This window comes from Nyctereutes procyonoides, unplaced genomic scaffold (genome assembly GCF_905146905.1).
Source record: "Nyctereutes procyonoides isolate TBG_1078 unplaced genomic scaffold, NYPRO_anot_genome, whole genome shotgun sequence".
Taxonomy (NCBI): Eukaryota; Metazoa; Chordata; class Mammalia; order Carnivora; family Canidae; genus Nyctereutes; species Nyctereutes procyonoides.
In genome coordinates this window covers 9,229,552-9,243,085 of record NW_026575142.1, presented here as the reverse complement: position 1 = coordinate 9,243,085, position 13,534 = coordinate 9,229,552, and the positions used below count along the sequence as shown (strand labels likewise).

At 44.8% G+C, this 13,534-nt stretch overlaps 1 protein-coding gene across 6 annotated transcripts in view; it reads left to right on the top strand.

The window, feature by feature from the left end:
* The window catches only part of OSBPL6 (oxysterol binding protein like 6), a 207,210-nt gene that overhangs the window by 146,785 nt on the left and 46,891 nt on the right, over nt 1-13,534 (top strand). For all 6 annotated transcript variants that reach the window (XM_055308233.1, XM_055308230.1, XM_055308234.1 and 3 more), the window contains exons 6-10: nt 1,307-1,360; nt 2,557-2,670; nt 2,788-2,958; nt 5,467-5,599; nt 12,842-12,945. In XM_055308233.1, coding sequence (XP_055164208.1) covers nt 1,307-1,360; nt 2,557-2,670; nt 2,788-2,958; nt 5,467-5,599; nt 12,842-12,945 — 576 coding nt within the window. The remainder of the gene's footprint in view (nt 1-1,306; nt 1,361-2,556; nt 2,671-2,787; nt 2,959-5,466; nt 5,600-12,841; nt 12,946-13,534) is intronic.

Below are 13,534 nucleotides of genomic sequence, written 5' to 3'. Positions count from 1 at the left end.
TTCCCCCAGGATCACACAATAGATTATCCCTGCTAATGTTCTTTGATAGGTAGAAATGGAAAGAAGTCAAAGAAACCAATATTAAATGAATCGCATTCTCAGGTCCGCATCTCAGCAAAACTGGCTGTGGCTCAGCAGCCACTCTTTCTGGGCCATGCCTTTCAGCATTTTCCTACGTAAATTAGTGGGAGGTTCCCACTTGTATTGCCTTTTCTCCCAGTCTCTAACACCATCAGATGTTTATTCAAGCATCAGCATATTTGATTCCCCGAGTCATGGGGGATTGAGTAATCAAGTGTTTTTCAGCTATCTTCCCGTGCTTACTTACCCCTAGAACTTACATCAAAGGACTTTTCATGGCCTTTGTGAGTTCTGCACAGAGTATACCCAGGCCGGACCGCCTGCCACCTCAGCAGCTAAGTGTTCCATGAAACCTTCCCAGCAGAGTAATTTCCAGCAACAGAAAGACTCTTTGCATCTGTAGAGACTACAGGAGGGCACTGGATCCCGTTGTTTGACTAGGTCCTGAGAGCTGTTTGTTCTCTGGTGAATCGCCCATGGAAAGGAAATCAGCAGAGGGTTCCTGAGTGTTTTGGAGCAATGATGGCTAGATTCATTTGGACTGGACCCAGAGTATCTCGGAGGAGACAAAAATTATCAAAAATCTCTGATTTTTTTTTTGTTTTGTTTTTCCTTTAATGTAATTCAGAAATTTTCAATCTCCTTTACTAATAGTGAAATGAAGGCTAAGTAGAGATGCAAGTATATTGCTAAAGCCCCTTCTTAAACTTTCCAGGTAATTTATTACTCATAGATCCAGTTCACTGACGTCTGTAACAGACTTGAGCATTCTCAGGAATTTTCCATGGTATTCAGGGAAATGCAGTTTCCTAGATTTTATATCCAGAGTGAAAAATTCGCTGTTAGAGAAGCTCCTCACAGAATCACTGAGCTATTCTCAGTGTTCACTTACACCCCAGGGTGGTTCATTCAGAAGGTCCTGACTGTGGGCCCTGAGGTCCCACCTCTCCAGCCCCACTCCCTCCAAGGAAGACCCTGGTGAAAGATTGCATTCCCACTGGATTGTGTGTAAAAGAACCCGAGATGGCTGATAGAATGGAATTCAAGCTCAGATTTCCTTACCATTTAACATGACTGACGATGGCCAGGTGCACCGAATTCAGATATATTAAAATGATCAAACACGTTGATGACTAAATGCCAAGCAACGTTAGACGCACACTTGTTGAATGTGTTATATAATTCAAAATGCACACGGTAACTGGGGGTTGTTTGGTTCTTGCAGCGTTTTTTTGTCCTGGATAATGGAATGTTAAAGTATTCAAAGGCACCACTTGATGTAAGTAGCACACAGGACATGTTTCAGAGATTGTTGTAAAGTGAGTAAACTCCACGGTTGTGCAAGCCTCGTGACATAGTTACCAGCTTTGTGCATTTGTGTGCCTGTAAGATGTAACAAGCTATCAAACTTCCATGTTCCATGGAAGGTGTCTTTTATGCTTATGCTCACGCTAGCATAAAAATCTCAAACTGGAGCATGAAGATTTAATTTAACGATTGTGATGTCTGTTGTTAAAAACAGAAGGTTAAACCTAAAAGTGATACGCTTGTAAAATGACCCCTTCTGTCTTGGAGAGAAAACCCAAATAGACTTTCTTTCTGCATCTCTCAGTAACCTGTGCTTTATGTGCTTTTTTTGAGATTGAAAGCAACCCTTGTTCTTATCTATATCTTTTTAAAAACCTGTCTTATGAACTTCATTTCTGTTTCGTGCATCCTTTTATCTTGGGAATCTCAACTCACTAACATCGTTGCAAATTACTTTTCTTTAAGAAGTAGTTGTTTGCATGTAATACTGGAAGATGCCACCCTTCTTGTCATTGCGATGTAGGGAAATAACTCAGGTTTCCATTTCGTCCCCATGTCTTTCAATGAATCAGCTGTGTGTCCTTGATGAGACAAGGGCAACCAGAGGAAGCACGGGCTGCTCTGTGTTTGCAGTCCCAGCTGCCCAGTTCGGCCTTAGCAGCTGTCTTCTAGTTGATTACTTGGGGGATGTTCTGGGTTGTGGGTCAAAGATGGACCATAGTTATTTTAGGAACCACTAAACATCTTTTTTTGGGGATATAAGCTGTGCAATCTAGAATTATGAAGAGTAGCATTATAAATTATGCCAGAAACAGGACTAAGAAATGAATAGTCTTGGGGCAGCTGACTGGCCTGGTTAGAAGAGCACATGATTCTTGCTCTCAGGGTCGTGAGTTCAAGCCCTACATTGGGTGTAGAGATTACTAAAAACAGAGAGAGAGAGAGAGAGAGAGAGAATTGAATAGTCTTGTTTATTGAAATTGGTGTGAAGTCACAGCAACTTCATCTGTCCTCAGATTGAGGATCTTGACCATTTTCTCTTTGTAAAGAAGGTGTGCTGTTCCATTTTTCTATAGATAAATTAAAGATTACATTACACTCACTTCAGTACAGAAGCGCATCAAATCATATATCCTTCTAGTCTATTTACTAGTCTTCTGACTTCAGATTCAAAAGGGGAAGGTCCATGGAAGCATCGATGTCGGACTCTCGGTCATGTCAATTAAAAAGAAAGCTCGGAGAATAGACCTTGACACAGAGGAGCACATCTATCATTTGAAGGTAAAGTCACTTTTCACTAGTTTCTCTGCCATTATCAGGGGAATTCACTTGTCTGGGTCAGTGGTAAAGCAGAGATTGGTTTCACCATTACCGTCTCCTCCTATTCATCGTTTTCAGGTGAAATCCCAGGACTGGTTCGATGCATGGGTCTCCAAACTGCGCCATCATCGGTTGTATCGGCAGAATGAAATTGTCAGATCGCCGAGAGATGCAAGTTTTCACATATTTCCTTCGACCTCCACAGCTGAATCCTCACCAGCTGCTAATGTTTCTGTTGTGGATGGGAAGGTATGACTTCATCATATGAAAACCAGCCCAGAAATTTGCTGTTACGTAGGCACACAACTGACAAACCAGAAAGCTGAGGTTTGTTTTATAAACTAACCCTCAAGATGACAGTGATGTTGGGCATCAGAGTTAATCACAAGTATAGATTTGGTAGGAATGTGGATCACTAAGAGAATTAACAGTTGCTTTTGCTTTCTATGAATGGACCACATCCTAATTTTTATATGACTGTGTAGGGTTATTAGAAAGTTTGGTGAACATTGGGCTAATCAGCACCTAGAAATTGGTATTTTCCTGGGTGGTAATAAGACCACAAGGGTTTGAGGTTTCCTCGCCTTGAGCTGTAATATATACATATACACGACCCGGAGAGAGACCACTGACTATCTCTATGAAGTAAAGGTAAATTGGCTGGAGAATGTGACCATAATATGCATAGTAGGTCGTGTGAATGACTGGGCGCTGTGTTAAGCATTTGACATGTAGTCACCTCTAATCTTTAATATAGCCAAAACTCAGAGACAGTAAAAGATGTTTTCAGAAGTGACATGGCCATCAAACAGCCGAGCCAGAATCTGAATCCTCCTCCTTCCGTTTCCAAAATCCGTGCCCTTCCCATTACGGCTTAAGGGAGGCTGACGTTCTTCGGGCCATATTAAGACAGTCATTTTTTTTCTGTTGCTGAAAAGCTAGAGGTGTTTGTTGCCTCCTAAAAACCAAGGTGAAGACAACAGGTAGGGAGATGGTCTCCCTGCCTTTGATTCAATAATTAAGTTTTCCGAACCATAGCCACATTGCAGTGCCCAGGGGTGTTGCGGCTCCCACTTGGCACCTGATATCGAGAACACAGACATCTGTGACTAACCGCTTGCCATAAGGAGTTGGGTTTAAGAACCTTTCAGTGAAGATTCCGCTTTTCTCTGTTTTCTTATTTGGGGATCTAGGTAGTATATATATCCAAGTTTCCTTAGCACGGTATGGAAAAACCTCATGGAATCTGCAAGGTCAAATGAAATACCACTGGGTTCACTATTTACTATTTCAGTGGAAGTTCCTGAAGTAATTTTTGTTAAATCCCATCCATTGTATTTCACAAGGCTCTCTCAATCCTTATTTCATTCTGGTTGTAGCCTTGCCAAGGATTGTTCGACTAACACCTTCCTCCTAGGAACAGGGTGTTGGGTTAACCCTAAATCCTGACCAGTTCTGAAGTGAAAAAAAAGGGACCAGGAGGACAGAGGGTAGGAAGTAAGGCACTTAGTGAGTGGCCCAGTGCAAGATGACTAAAATCGTCCTCAGGCTTCTCCGGGCCCCCGGTGTTCTCATCACAGAATAGAAGAAATCCCAAGGTTAATCCAAACCAAACAAGAAATATATCCCAGATGGATATTTATGAAATATGTTTAATCCTTTGGTACTTCAGCTTCTGCCTGCATCTTTGGCATAGACCATTGATAAAAGATAGATTCTTTTCATCCCTTGTGTTACTTACTAAATCACTTGGGCGATACCCGAGAATGGAGAACTGAAACCAGTTCCTCCCCACTGTTTGCCTTGGCATAAGAAACCCCATCAACTCTGGTTTTCCTAGATCTGTTGCCGTAGTTACGAATGACACACCTCGAAGATCGAACTCGGTGAAAGATTTCCATCACATGTAGCAAAATGCAATAAAGAGGGAAGAGAGCTTTTCATCCCTTGGCTTGCATTCTAAGTATCAAATTACGAGACTCCTGAACACTAGCTGGTTTGTGGCCCTGCATGGGTAATAATAAATAAGTCTGGGTTTGCTAAAAATGTGTATCATTTGCTTCGTGATGATTTAGAAGAGACACGGTCAATTGTAATTGAATATGAAAGTCAAATATGGACTTCTAAATTTGTTTCAGCTTTTTCAGAAGTAAGTTTTGTGCTCTTTCAGCTAAGTGTTCACTGAACTCACTGCATTATCTCCTTGCTTCCTGCAACTTTATTTCACATAAAACCCCTTTCCCGGAAAGTCTACCAGCTGTCGATGATAATACTGTGCCGCGACTGCCTTTTTCTGTATTGCCATTTTGAGTAGGCATTCAAAGCATTGCAAGGCTGCTTGATGGTGGGCAAGGTATTTAAGAATCCCATGTGGCTGGTGAGGCCTTGAGCTGATCGTAAGGGAACAGAGACACTTTGGTAAGGAAAGGCCTTCAGGCAGGAGGTGAAAGTGTTGCAGTCAGGAAGGACCTCGTGTCAAATACCTCTTGCTGGGCAATTTAAACCTCTCGAGCTGGCAGGCCCTTCAGAGGATGTGCTGTAACAGAAACTGAAGTGTCGTCCCCTTCCTTGTGTGGCGCAGATAGGCGCTTGAGAGTGCGGATGCGTTCAGCCCAGAGGCTCCCTGCGTATTTCGAGTGTGCCCTCTTCTTCCTCTCTTATTTGATGCCACTTTGAGGATACCCTCCAAAAGACTAGAAAAATCCCTTAAATATACTGCCCCCTGCTTACCCATCCCCTGCCTTTTGTTCATCGTAGGTGCCACCAAACAGCTTTCCATGGCAGTCCCCCCTGCCGTGCAGCAACAGCCTCCCCGCGACCTGCACCACCGGCCAGAGCAAAGTGGCAGCCTGGTTACAGGACTCGGAAGAAATGGACAGGTGTGCAGAAGGTTAGTCCTGGGCCCCGCAGGTGGGCTCGCAGGGGAAGCCTGGAGAACAGAAATGGGAGGGGTGAATTGTGGCTGCTGCACCCTGGCCGCCCCGGCCTCCCTCCCCGACTGCCTCCACCTGTCCTTGTTCTTCTTTCTCTCCGCCGGGCCCTCCCCCTTCCCAGCCCTCCAGGGTCCTCCCCATGCGTTCCCCTCACCCTCACAACTGCTGGATCTGCTTCCCCCTGCCCCGCACCCCCTTCCTCCCTCCCGCCCGCCTCACCACCTGTTCCCTTCTTTCTTCACGAGCCTCCCACTCCCCAGACCCCTCCGGCAACCTCACAGACATGAGGGGGGCCCCCAGAGCGCTCTCTGCTGTGGGGGTCCCTCCTCCAGCTACCTTCTCTTGCCCTTGAACGAGCATATGGCCCCTGACAGCCCACATAGGCAGCACTGTTATGTGGCACCTGCTGTCCACACTTCCCTGTTTCTCTGTGTCCACGATGAAATATTCTCACCTTACACACCACGCCCTCACTCTGCCATCTCTGAGCCTCTAACTCTCCAAAAAACTTTGCTACTCCCTCATAATTGGCCTGAGCATTTTGGTCCAAACTGCCACCGACCGTGTCCATTCTATGAGATGGTTGTCAGTCAACATTCAAAACTAAGAAAACAAGGATAGCACAGCAAGTACTTAACAGTGCTAATAAACGGATTGAATTTTTTAAATGATTTGGTGAAGATACTGGGCCTAACCTATTTTTATTAGGTTCTTTAATGAAATGATGGTGCAAGTATTTGCTTACGTCCTTGCTTGGAAAAATTGAAATTGGGCAATTTATGTTGATCCCAAGCAAAACAAAACAAATATAGATATAGATATTTTTTTTATGACACAATTTATATCAGTTTCAGGTGTAAGGTTCTTTTTTCTTAAAAAAAAAAAGAAAGATTTTATTTGTTTATTCATGAGAGACAGAGAGAAGCAGAGACACAGGCAGAAGGAGAAGCAGGCTCCATTCAGGGAGCCTGATGCAGGACTCGATCCCAAGACCTGGGGATCACGACCTGAGCTGAAGATGCTCAACCGCTGAGCCATCCAGGGATCCCTCAGATGTAAGGTTCTATTTTTCAACCTTGGAATTGGACACATGGGAATATGATGTAATAGATTGTTCAGGTTAAAAATATATATATATATTGTTTTGATTTACGTGTGCGTGAACTGAGTCGACAGCATTTTGCCTGGCCCTTGCCACATCCCAAACTCCATCTTTATGTGGAGAGATGATCGTAGGCAGGATGTGATATTCATAAAGCTGCTGTTCCGTTAAAAGGGTTTGACTTGAACATATTCACAAAACATGCAGACGTTCAAGTATCTGAACCTCATGCCAGGGAAGGAAGGGGGGAAGCTCGCTTTCCTAAAATGCTACCGTCTCCCCTCAGCAGCGGTTCTAGACAGTTCAGCCTCTCGTCTGACTCCTGCAGCCTCAGACACACTTGTGGCATTTAGCCTGGCTGCCTGCTGTGCTGGGCAGATTTGAGACCCTCCACTGGGACCAAATCCATTCTTCTGACCAAGATGAAGAGACATTGGCTTTGACACCAGGAAAGGCCCCAGCTGGTGGGGGAGTGAGGGAGACTTTGTCTCCCTGTGTGCTTCAGAATGCTCTGTGGCTCGTTCCTTCTTCCCCCCATCCTGACCACCCATACCCTGCACCCTGCCTTCCCGTCTCCATCAGCATTTAGTGCAATAATTACCCCTTCTTCGGGGAACAGCCTCCTCTTTCACTCACTCTGTTCTCCGCCCTGAGACTCCAGCTCCTTCCTGTCATTTGATGTTTGTCCTCTTTGCCCTCCAGAAAAGGCATTCTTGGGAGCAAGAGGCCACCTGCTTTCCACTCGGTTCTCAGTCCTCATCCTCTCAGCTGCCCTGTGGGACCTTCTCTAATGAGACATCTCCCTTAGGCCCCATCAGGGTTTCCTTTTTGTCTCCAACTGCTCCCCCTCTGTTGCACTGGATTCTCCTTGGTTGTGGGGAGGATCCAGGTGGGGTCTTCTCCCTTCAACCTCCGTCATAGTGACTGTAGTTTATTGGGGGCCCGTTACAGGCCAGACATGGAACGAGCACTTTCCGCATGCGGTTTTATATAAATCTTCACAGGAGTACGAAGCAGGAATTATGAACCCTCTTTTTATAGAGAGGGAAACCGATACTTAGGTCAAATAACTAGCTCATGTGACACCGCAAATCCTTGGCAGGGCTAGAGGGCCAACCCAGGCCAACTGGATTCTAGGGACTGTGCTCTGTGCTTTGGAGATGAGAGGCAGGCTCATCATTTCAACTCAGGAGGTCTCTGTTGTGATGATGCAGTGGTGCCAGCGAGGATGGGGAGGGCAGTAGCAGCTAATAGGCATCAGGGGACAGGAACTCGTCTAGGTGCCTTGTATGCAGCAACTCCATCAGTCCTCTCAAAGCCATTTCACAGATGAGAACACTTGGATGCAGGGACATCAGCTCACTGACCCAAGTTCACACAGCTTAGCAGCAGGGAACTGGGATCCAAGCGTGGGCAGGCTGACTCCGGAGCATATGCACCATATTCCTCTCGAAAAGGCTGAAAACTCTCTAAATCTCAGCTCTGCATCCAGCCTGGGCTGCATGCCCAGCGCCTCTCTTACTGTTGGGCCTGTGTGTCAGTGCTCTCCGGCGCGCCCCCGCCTCGGCCTGTCTGAAACCAGCCTCCGTCTCCTCCCTGAAGGGCCTCCAGCTGCCAGGCTTCCCTCTGTTTGTCAGGGCCGCTGTCCTCACCACCTCTGAGGCCTCAGAGGCTCCCTGAGCCTCCCACCCTGTTCGTCTGGCCGCAGCTACATCCAGTGATGTCCCTGAAAACACCCACCCTTGCCCACGCCCTCACCACCCTTCCTTTCAAGGTTCTGCCTCCCTGCTCAGACCCGGCACTCACCCAGCTTGTCCTGGGTCCGCAGCCTCCTGGCTGGCATCCTCAAGCTCAGTGTCTTGATCTGCAGCTCCAGCTCTCACGGGCTCCTGGGAAATTGCTGTTCCTGGCCGTGTTGGCAGTTCTGGGCCAGCGGTGAGCCGGCCGCTGTGCTCAGGTGCAGGACGTACCTATTACTTGTCCCCGCTTTGCAGGCGAGGAAAGTGAAATGCGTGCCGGTTAAGGAGTATGTGCCAGGAGTACACAGCTGCCCTGGTGGAGATGGTTGACTAACCCCAAAGCCAGCTCTCTGTCCAATGCATACTGCTTCCTCAAGGCCTATATTTCCTAAAGGGGCTTTTATGCAAAAACCCTTTCACATGGTTCTCTGTGGGCTCTGCAGCTTTAGGCCAAACTACATAGCCTGGCATGTGATATCTACCTTTCAGCTCTCAGGCCCCACCTGCCCTTTCATTTCAGCCTTGCTTTCCATTGACCCAACTGGACTTATTTGCTATTTCCTTTTTTTTTTTTTTAATATTTTTTTATTTATTTATGATAGTCACAGAGAGAGAGAGAGAGAGAGGCAGAGACACAGGCAGAGGGAGAAGCAGGCTCCATGCACCGGGAGCCCGACGTGGGATTCGATCCCGGGTCTCCAGGATCGTGCCCTGGGCCAAAGGCAGGCACCAAACCGCTGCGCCACCCAGGGATCCCTTTTTTTTTTTTTTTTAAGATTTTTATTTTATTTATTCATTAGAGGCACAGAGAGAGAGGCAGAGACACAGGCAGAGGGAGAAGCAGGCTGCATCCAGGGAGCCCGATATGGGACTCGATCCTGGGACTCCAGAATCATGCCCTGGGTGGAAGGGAGGCACTAAACCACTGAGCCACCCAGGGATCCCTTATATGCTATTTCCTGAGCATACTTGCATATTCCCTCATCTGTGCACAGGTGGTTCTTTCCCACCTGCAGGGCCCTCTCTTCCCTTTTCCACCTTTCTCTTTACTGAATCCTTTCCATCCATCCTTCAGATCCAGAAAAGATTCCACACTCTCTCTTAAGTGAAGTCTGATGACTTCAAACCACGATAACTCTGTTTTCCAAACTTGCATGACACTTTTTTTTTTTTGGTCTCTCCTGATCATTTCATAGAGAGTCCCCAGTACTGAGGTTTGTATTTCAGAAGTTCATCATGTAGCATCTTCTTGAACCCATAAAGCATCTGATTTACAGTTTCAATACTCAAAAGTGGCGAACCATTCATAGACCTGAACTTAACATCAATCCAGATCTTCTCGAGTGTTGAAGGGAATTACTTGGCTCCCATGGAAACATAATGTTGAGTTGGTTTTCTGTATGCCACTGTTGAAGACAGATATATAATAGTTTAAACATATAAATTGCTTGCAATTTTTTTTTTGCCAATATATAAATTCCATGAATCTTACTTGGTTACTATATACCCTGTACTTGGAACTGTGCTGGCTACACAGCATCTTCCATCAGTGGTACCTACACGAAATAATAACTGAATAACTTTAGATCTACCTTAGTTTATTTAACCATTCCACAGTTGGACTACTTGTTTCTTTTTGGAACAAGGTAGGGCATGATGGGAAAATAAGTAAATTGCTAGATAGTTTTTAACTGTTCACCATTCTAAACTATCTCAGCAGTTTTTTTTTTTCTTGGCATAGTCTTTCCTTTTTCCCCATTTCTAAAACTAGATTCAATCTTAATTTAAAGAAATTCTAGAGATTTCTTTTTTAAAGATATTTTTGTTGCCTTTGGCAAATCTTTATAATCCTTATGTATATCCAGACACTTAGGCAGGCAGTGAAGTCCTGCCAAGGATTTCATCTCTTCCACATTTCAAGCAGTAGAAGCAGTGGGGACTGGTGTAGCTTGCTCCAAGGTAAGGATTAAGCACGATGTAACCAGTACTCCATGAAGATCACTTCTGGTTTTCGCAGAATTTTCTCAACTACTGTCTCAGTTGCTAGGAAGGGAAGAGAGGTATGTACGGCTGTCACCAGGAAGTGTAAAGTCAGTCCTCGTCTCCTGACTCTCTTGGCTTCAGGTCTTTTGCCTTGAAAGAGTTTATTTACGAAGTTCTCTTTCCATTCTTTCAGTAAAAGGGTGGATGTTATTGTGATGGTTTGAAGCCCCATTTCCAGATTTCTGTGCTACCTGCATACACCACTTGTGTTCATTTGTCACACGTATTAAGAAGCAAGAATATAATAGTCACTAGATAGGAGGCTCGATGCATGGATAATGTGAAATAATATCCCTGGTAGCATGGTGCTTATCATACAGTTTTGTTCTTTAAATTGCAAATTAAGGGGCGACTGCCTGGTTCAGTGGGCTGAGCGGCTGACTCTTGACTTCAGCTCGGATCATGATCTTAGAGGATAGACTCCGCCCTGGGCATGGAGCCTGCTTAAGATTTTCTCTGCCCCTCCTCGCCACCACCACCCCCCAGTCGTGCACATGCCTGCTCTGTCTCTAAAATAATAATAACATGCCAATTAAAAGGTAGGCCCTTTCTAGCAAATCTCCCTTCTCCTCTGCCCTCTAACCCTCCTTCCTTCTTTACACTACTTCTTTTTTCTTTCTTTCTTTGCACCATTTTCTTCCCTCCTAACTATCCTTTCCCTCTCCATTTTCTATCCTACTGAACCACTTGAGCTTGTTTTCTTAGGGGATAGGTTGGGGCACAAGGGCATGGCCTCCCCTGAGGGTGGAGGGGATGGCAGCAGGTGCTGTCTTCGTCAGTACTCTCCTCCTGTCTCCATTGGGTTTCCTCTCTGAAGGAATTTAAAGACCACTGACGGCCAGCCGTTGTTGGAAGAACAGCAGTAGCGCTTGAACAGCCCACCCGGACTCTATCCTGAGGCAAAGGCTGGAGAGGAGAGGGGGGACCTGGGTATGGCCTGGTCCTAAAATTGCTGCTACCCTGTTCTCCATAGAATATGCAGTGATTGGGAGTCCTGGAAAGACCCTTGTCGCAGTTACTCCTCTGTTTTTATATCCAGTGAAAAAGTCAAAAATCCCCTAAACACAACTATCTTGTTATTTGGCCCAGCTCATCTTTAGCGATATTTAAAGATTGATTGATTGATTTGAGGGAGAAAGAGAAAGCAAGCATAAGCAGAGGGAGGGACAGAGGAAGAGGGAGAGAGAGAGAAAGAGAGAGAGAGAACGAGAATCCATAAGCAGACTCCTTCCTGGAGCTAGACACAGGGCTCAATCCCAGGGCCCTGAGGTCACGACCTGACCTGAAACCAGGTGTCAGCCGCTTAACTGACCGAGCCATCCAGGCACCCCTAGCCATATTTAACAGCAGTAGTTTGCTGCCTATGCTATATCTGTAAGAATTCAGATCCTTTAGATTTAATGAGAAACAAAAATAATATAAATGAAATTTTTACCAACATATTATAACCACCTTATTATATAACAGATTTATGGATGTCCCCTATTGCAGGCTCTTTATAAATAGTACACATGCAAAAGTAACCACATAACTACAGGCATGTTCTAAATATTTGATAATTGTGTATTACTACTAACTTAATATTCTTGACTGTATTTAACTTCATATACTAAAAGTCTATTTTAAGAGCGATATTTTATTATACAAATCTTTAAAAATTCTCTTTTGTTCAAATATAGCCAAAAATTAAAAATAAAATTAAAAGCCATTTCTTCATCAAACATTAATTCAAACAGAAGAATATGGTTCATACCCAGGTGATTCTGATGCCACTGGGCCAAGGAACATACTCTGAGAATCTTTGGTTGTGTTTAATAAAACATAGATTTTTAAAGAAATCATTCATTGCAACATTGTTAGTGATCTAAATCATAGATAAATATGACTTTGCATTCCATCTTATTTTTCTGAACTTGACCTTGACTCCACCCAAATTCCAGGCAGCCACCTTGTAAATTATTTTAGGAGCAGGTGGACAGGTTCCTAAGAATTAAACCATAGAACTGCTAAAGTTCCTTTGAGTGTGCTTCCTATGTGACAAGGGCCACCAGAACAGGAAAGCGAGCACACACAATTTCACGGAGATTGTGAGAGCTAGTTCTTTGTAAATAGGCTTTGAATTCATTTAATAATCAATGCTTTTAAGGTTCTAAATTGGAGAAGTGTCTGTTTTGTTTCATTTGCCAGTACCATTACTACATAAACATGGATCTAGCTAATCATACTTGCTAGAAATTGGAATTGACGGTCTTTTATCACCATCACTGCCCCTCCCTGCCTTGTTCTAACCTATTTTTATTTCTCATTTTTCTTAGACCTTGCACACTGTCAGTCAAACCTTGTGGAACTTAGCAAACTCCTGCAGAATTTGGAAATACTTCAGAGAACTCAGTCAGCACCTAACTTTACCGACATGCAGGTAAACATCACCACAAGGACTTTTAAGACATTAACGCAGGATTTTTACTGGATTGTCACATGAATGTATCAGTTAACATTTAAAGGGAAATAACTACATACAGATTAGTTTATGTTCTAGAGCTATTATTAATATTTTTGAATTCTTGGTGTCATTGTGTTAAGATGTCTGTTTCGAAATATTTTACATTGAAGTACAAATGAATAGAAATAAATATCTGGGGCAGCCCAGGTGGCACAGCGGTTTAGCACCACCTTCAGCCCAGGGCATGATCCTGGAGACCCCGGATCGAGTCCCACGTCGGGCTCCATGCATGGAGCCTGCTTCTCCCTCTGCCTATGTCTCTACCTCTCTCTCTCTCTCTCTCTCCCCCTCTCTCTCTGTGCCTCTAATAAATAAATAAAATTTAAAAAAAAGAAATAGGGATCCCTGGGTGGCGCAGCGGTTTGGCGCCTGCCTTTGGCCCAGGGCGCGATCCTGGAGACCCGGGATCGAATCCCACATCGGGCTCCCGGTGCATGGAGCCTGCTTCTCCCTCTGCCTGTGTCTCTGCCTCTCTCTCTCTCTCTCTGTGACTATCGTAAATAAA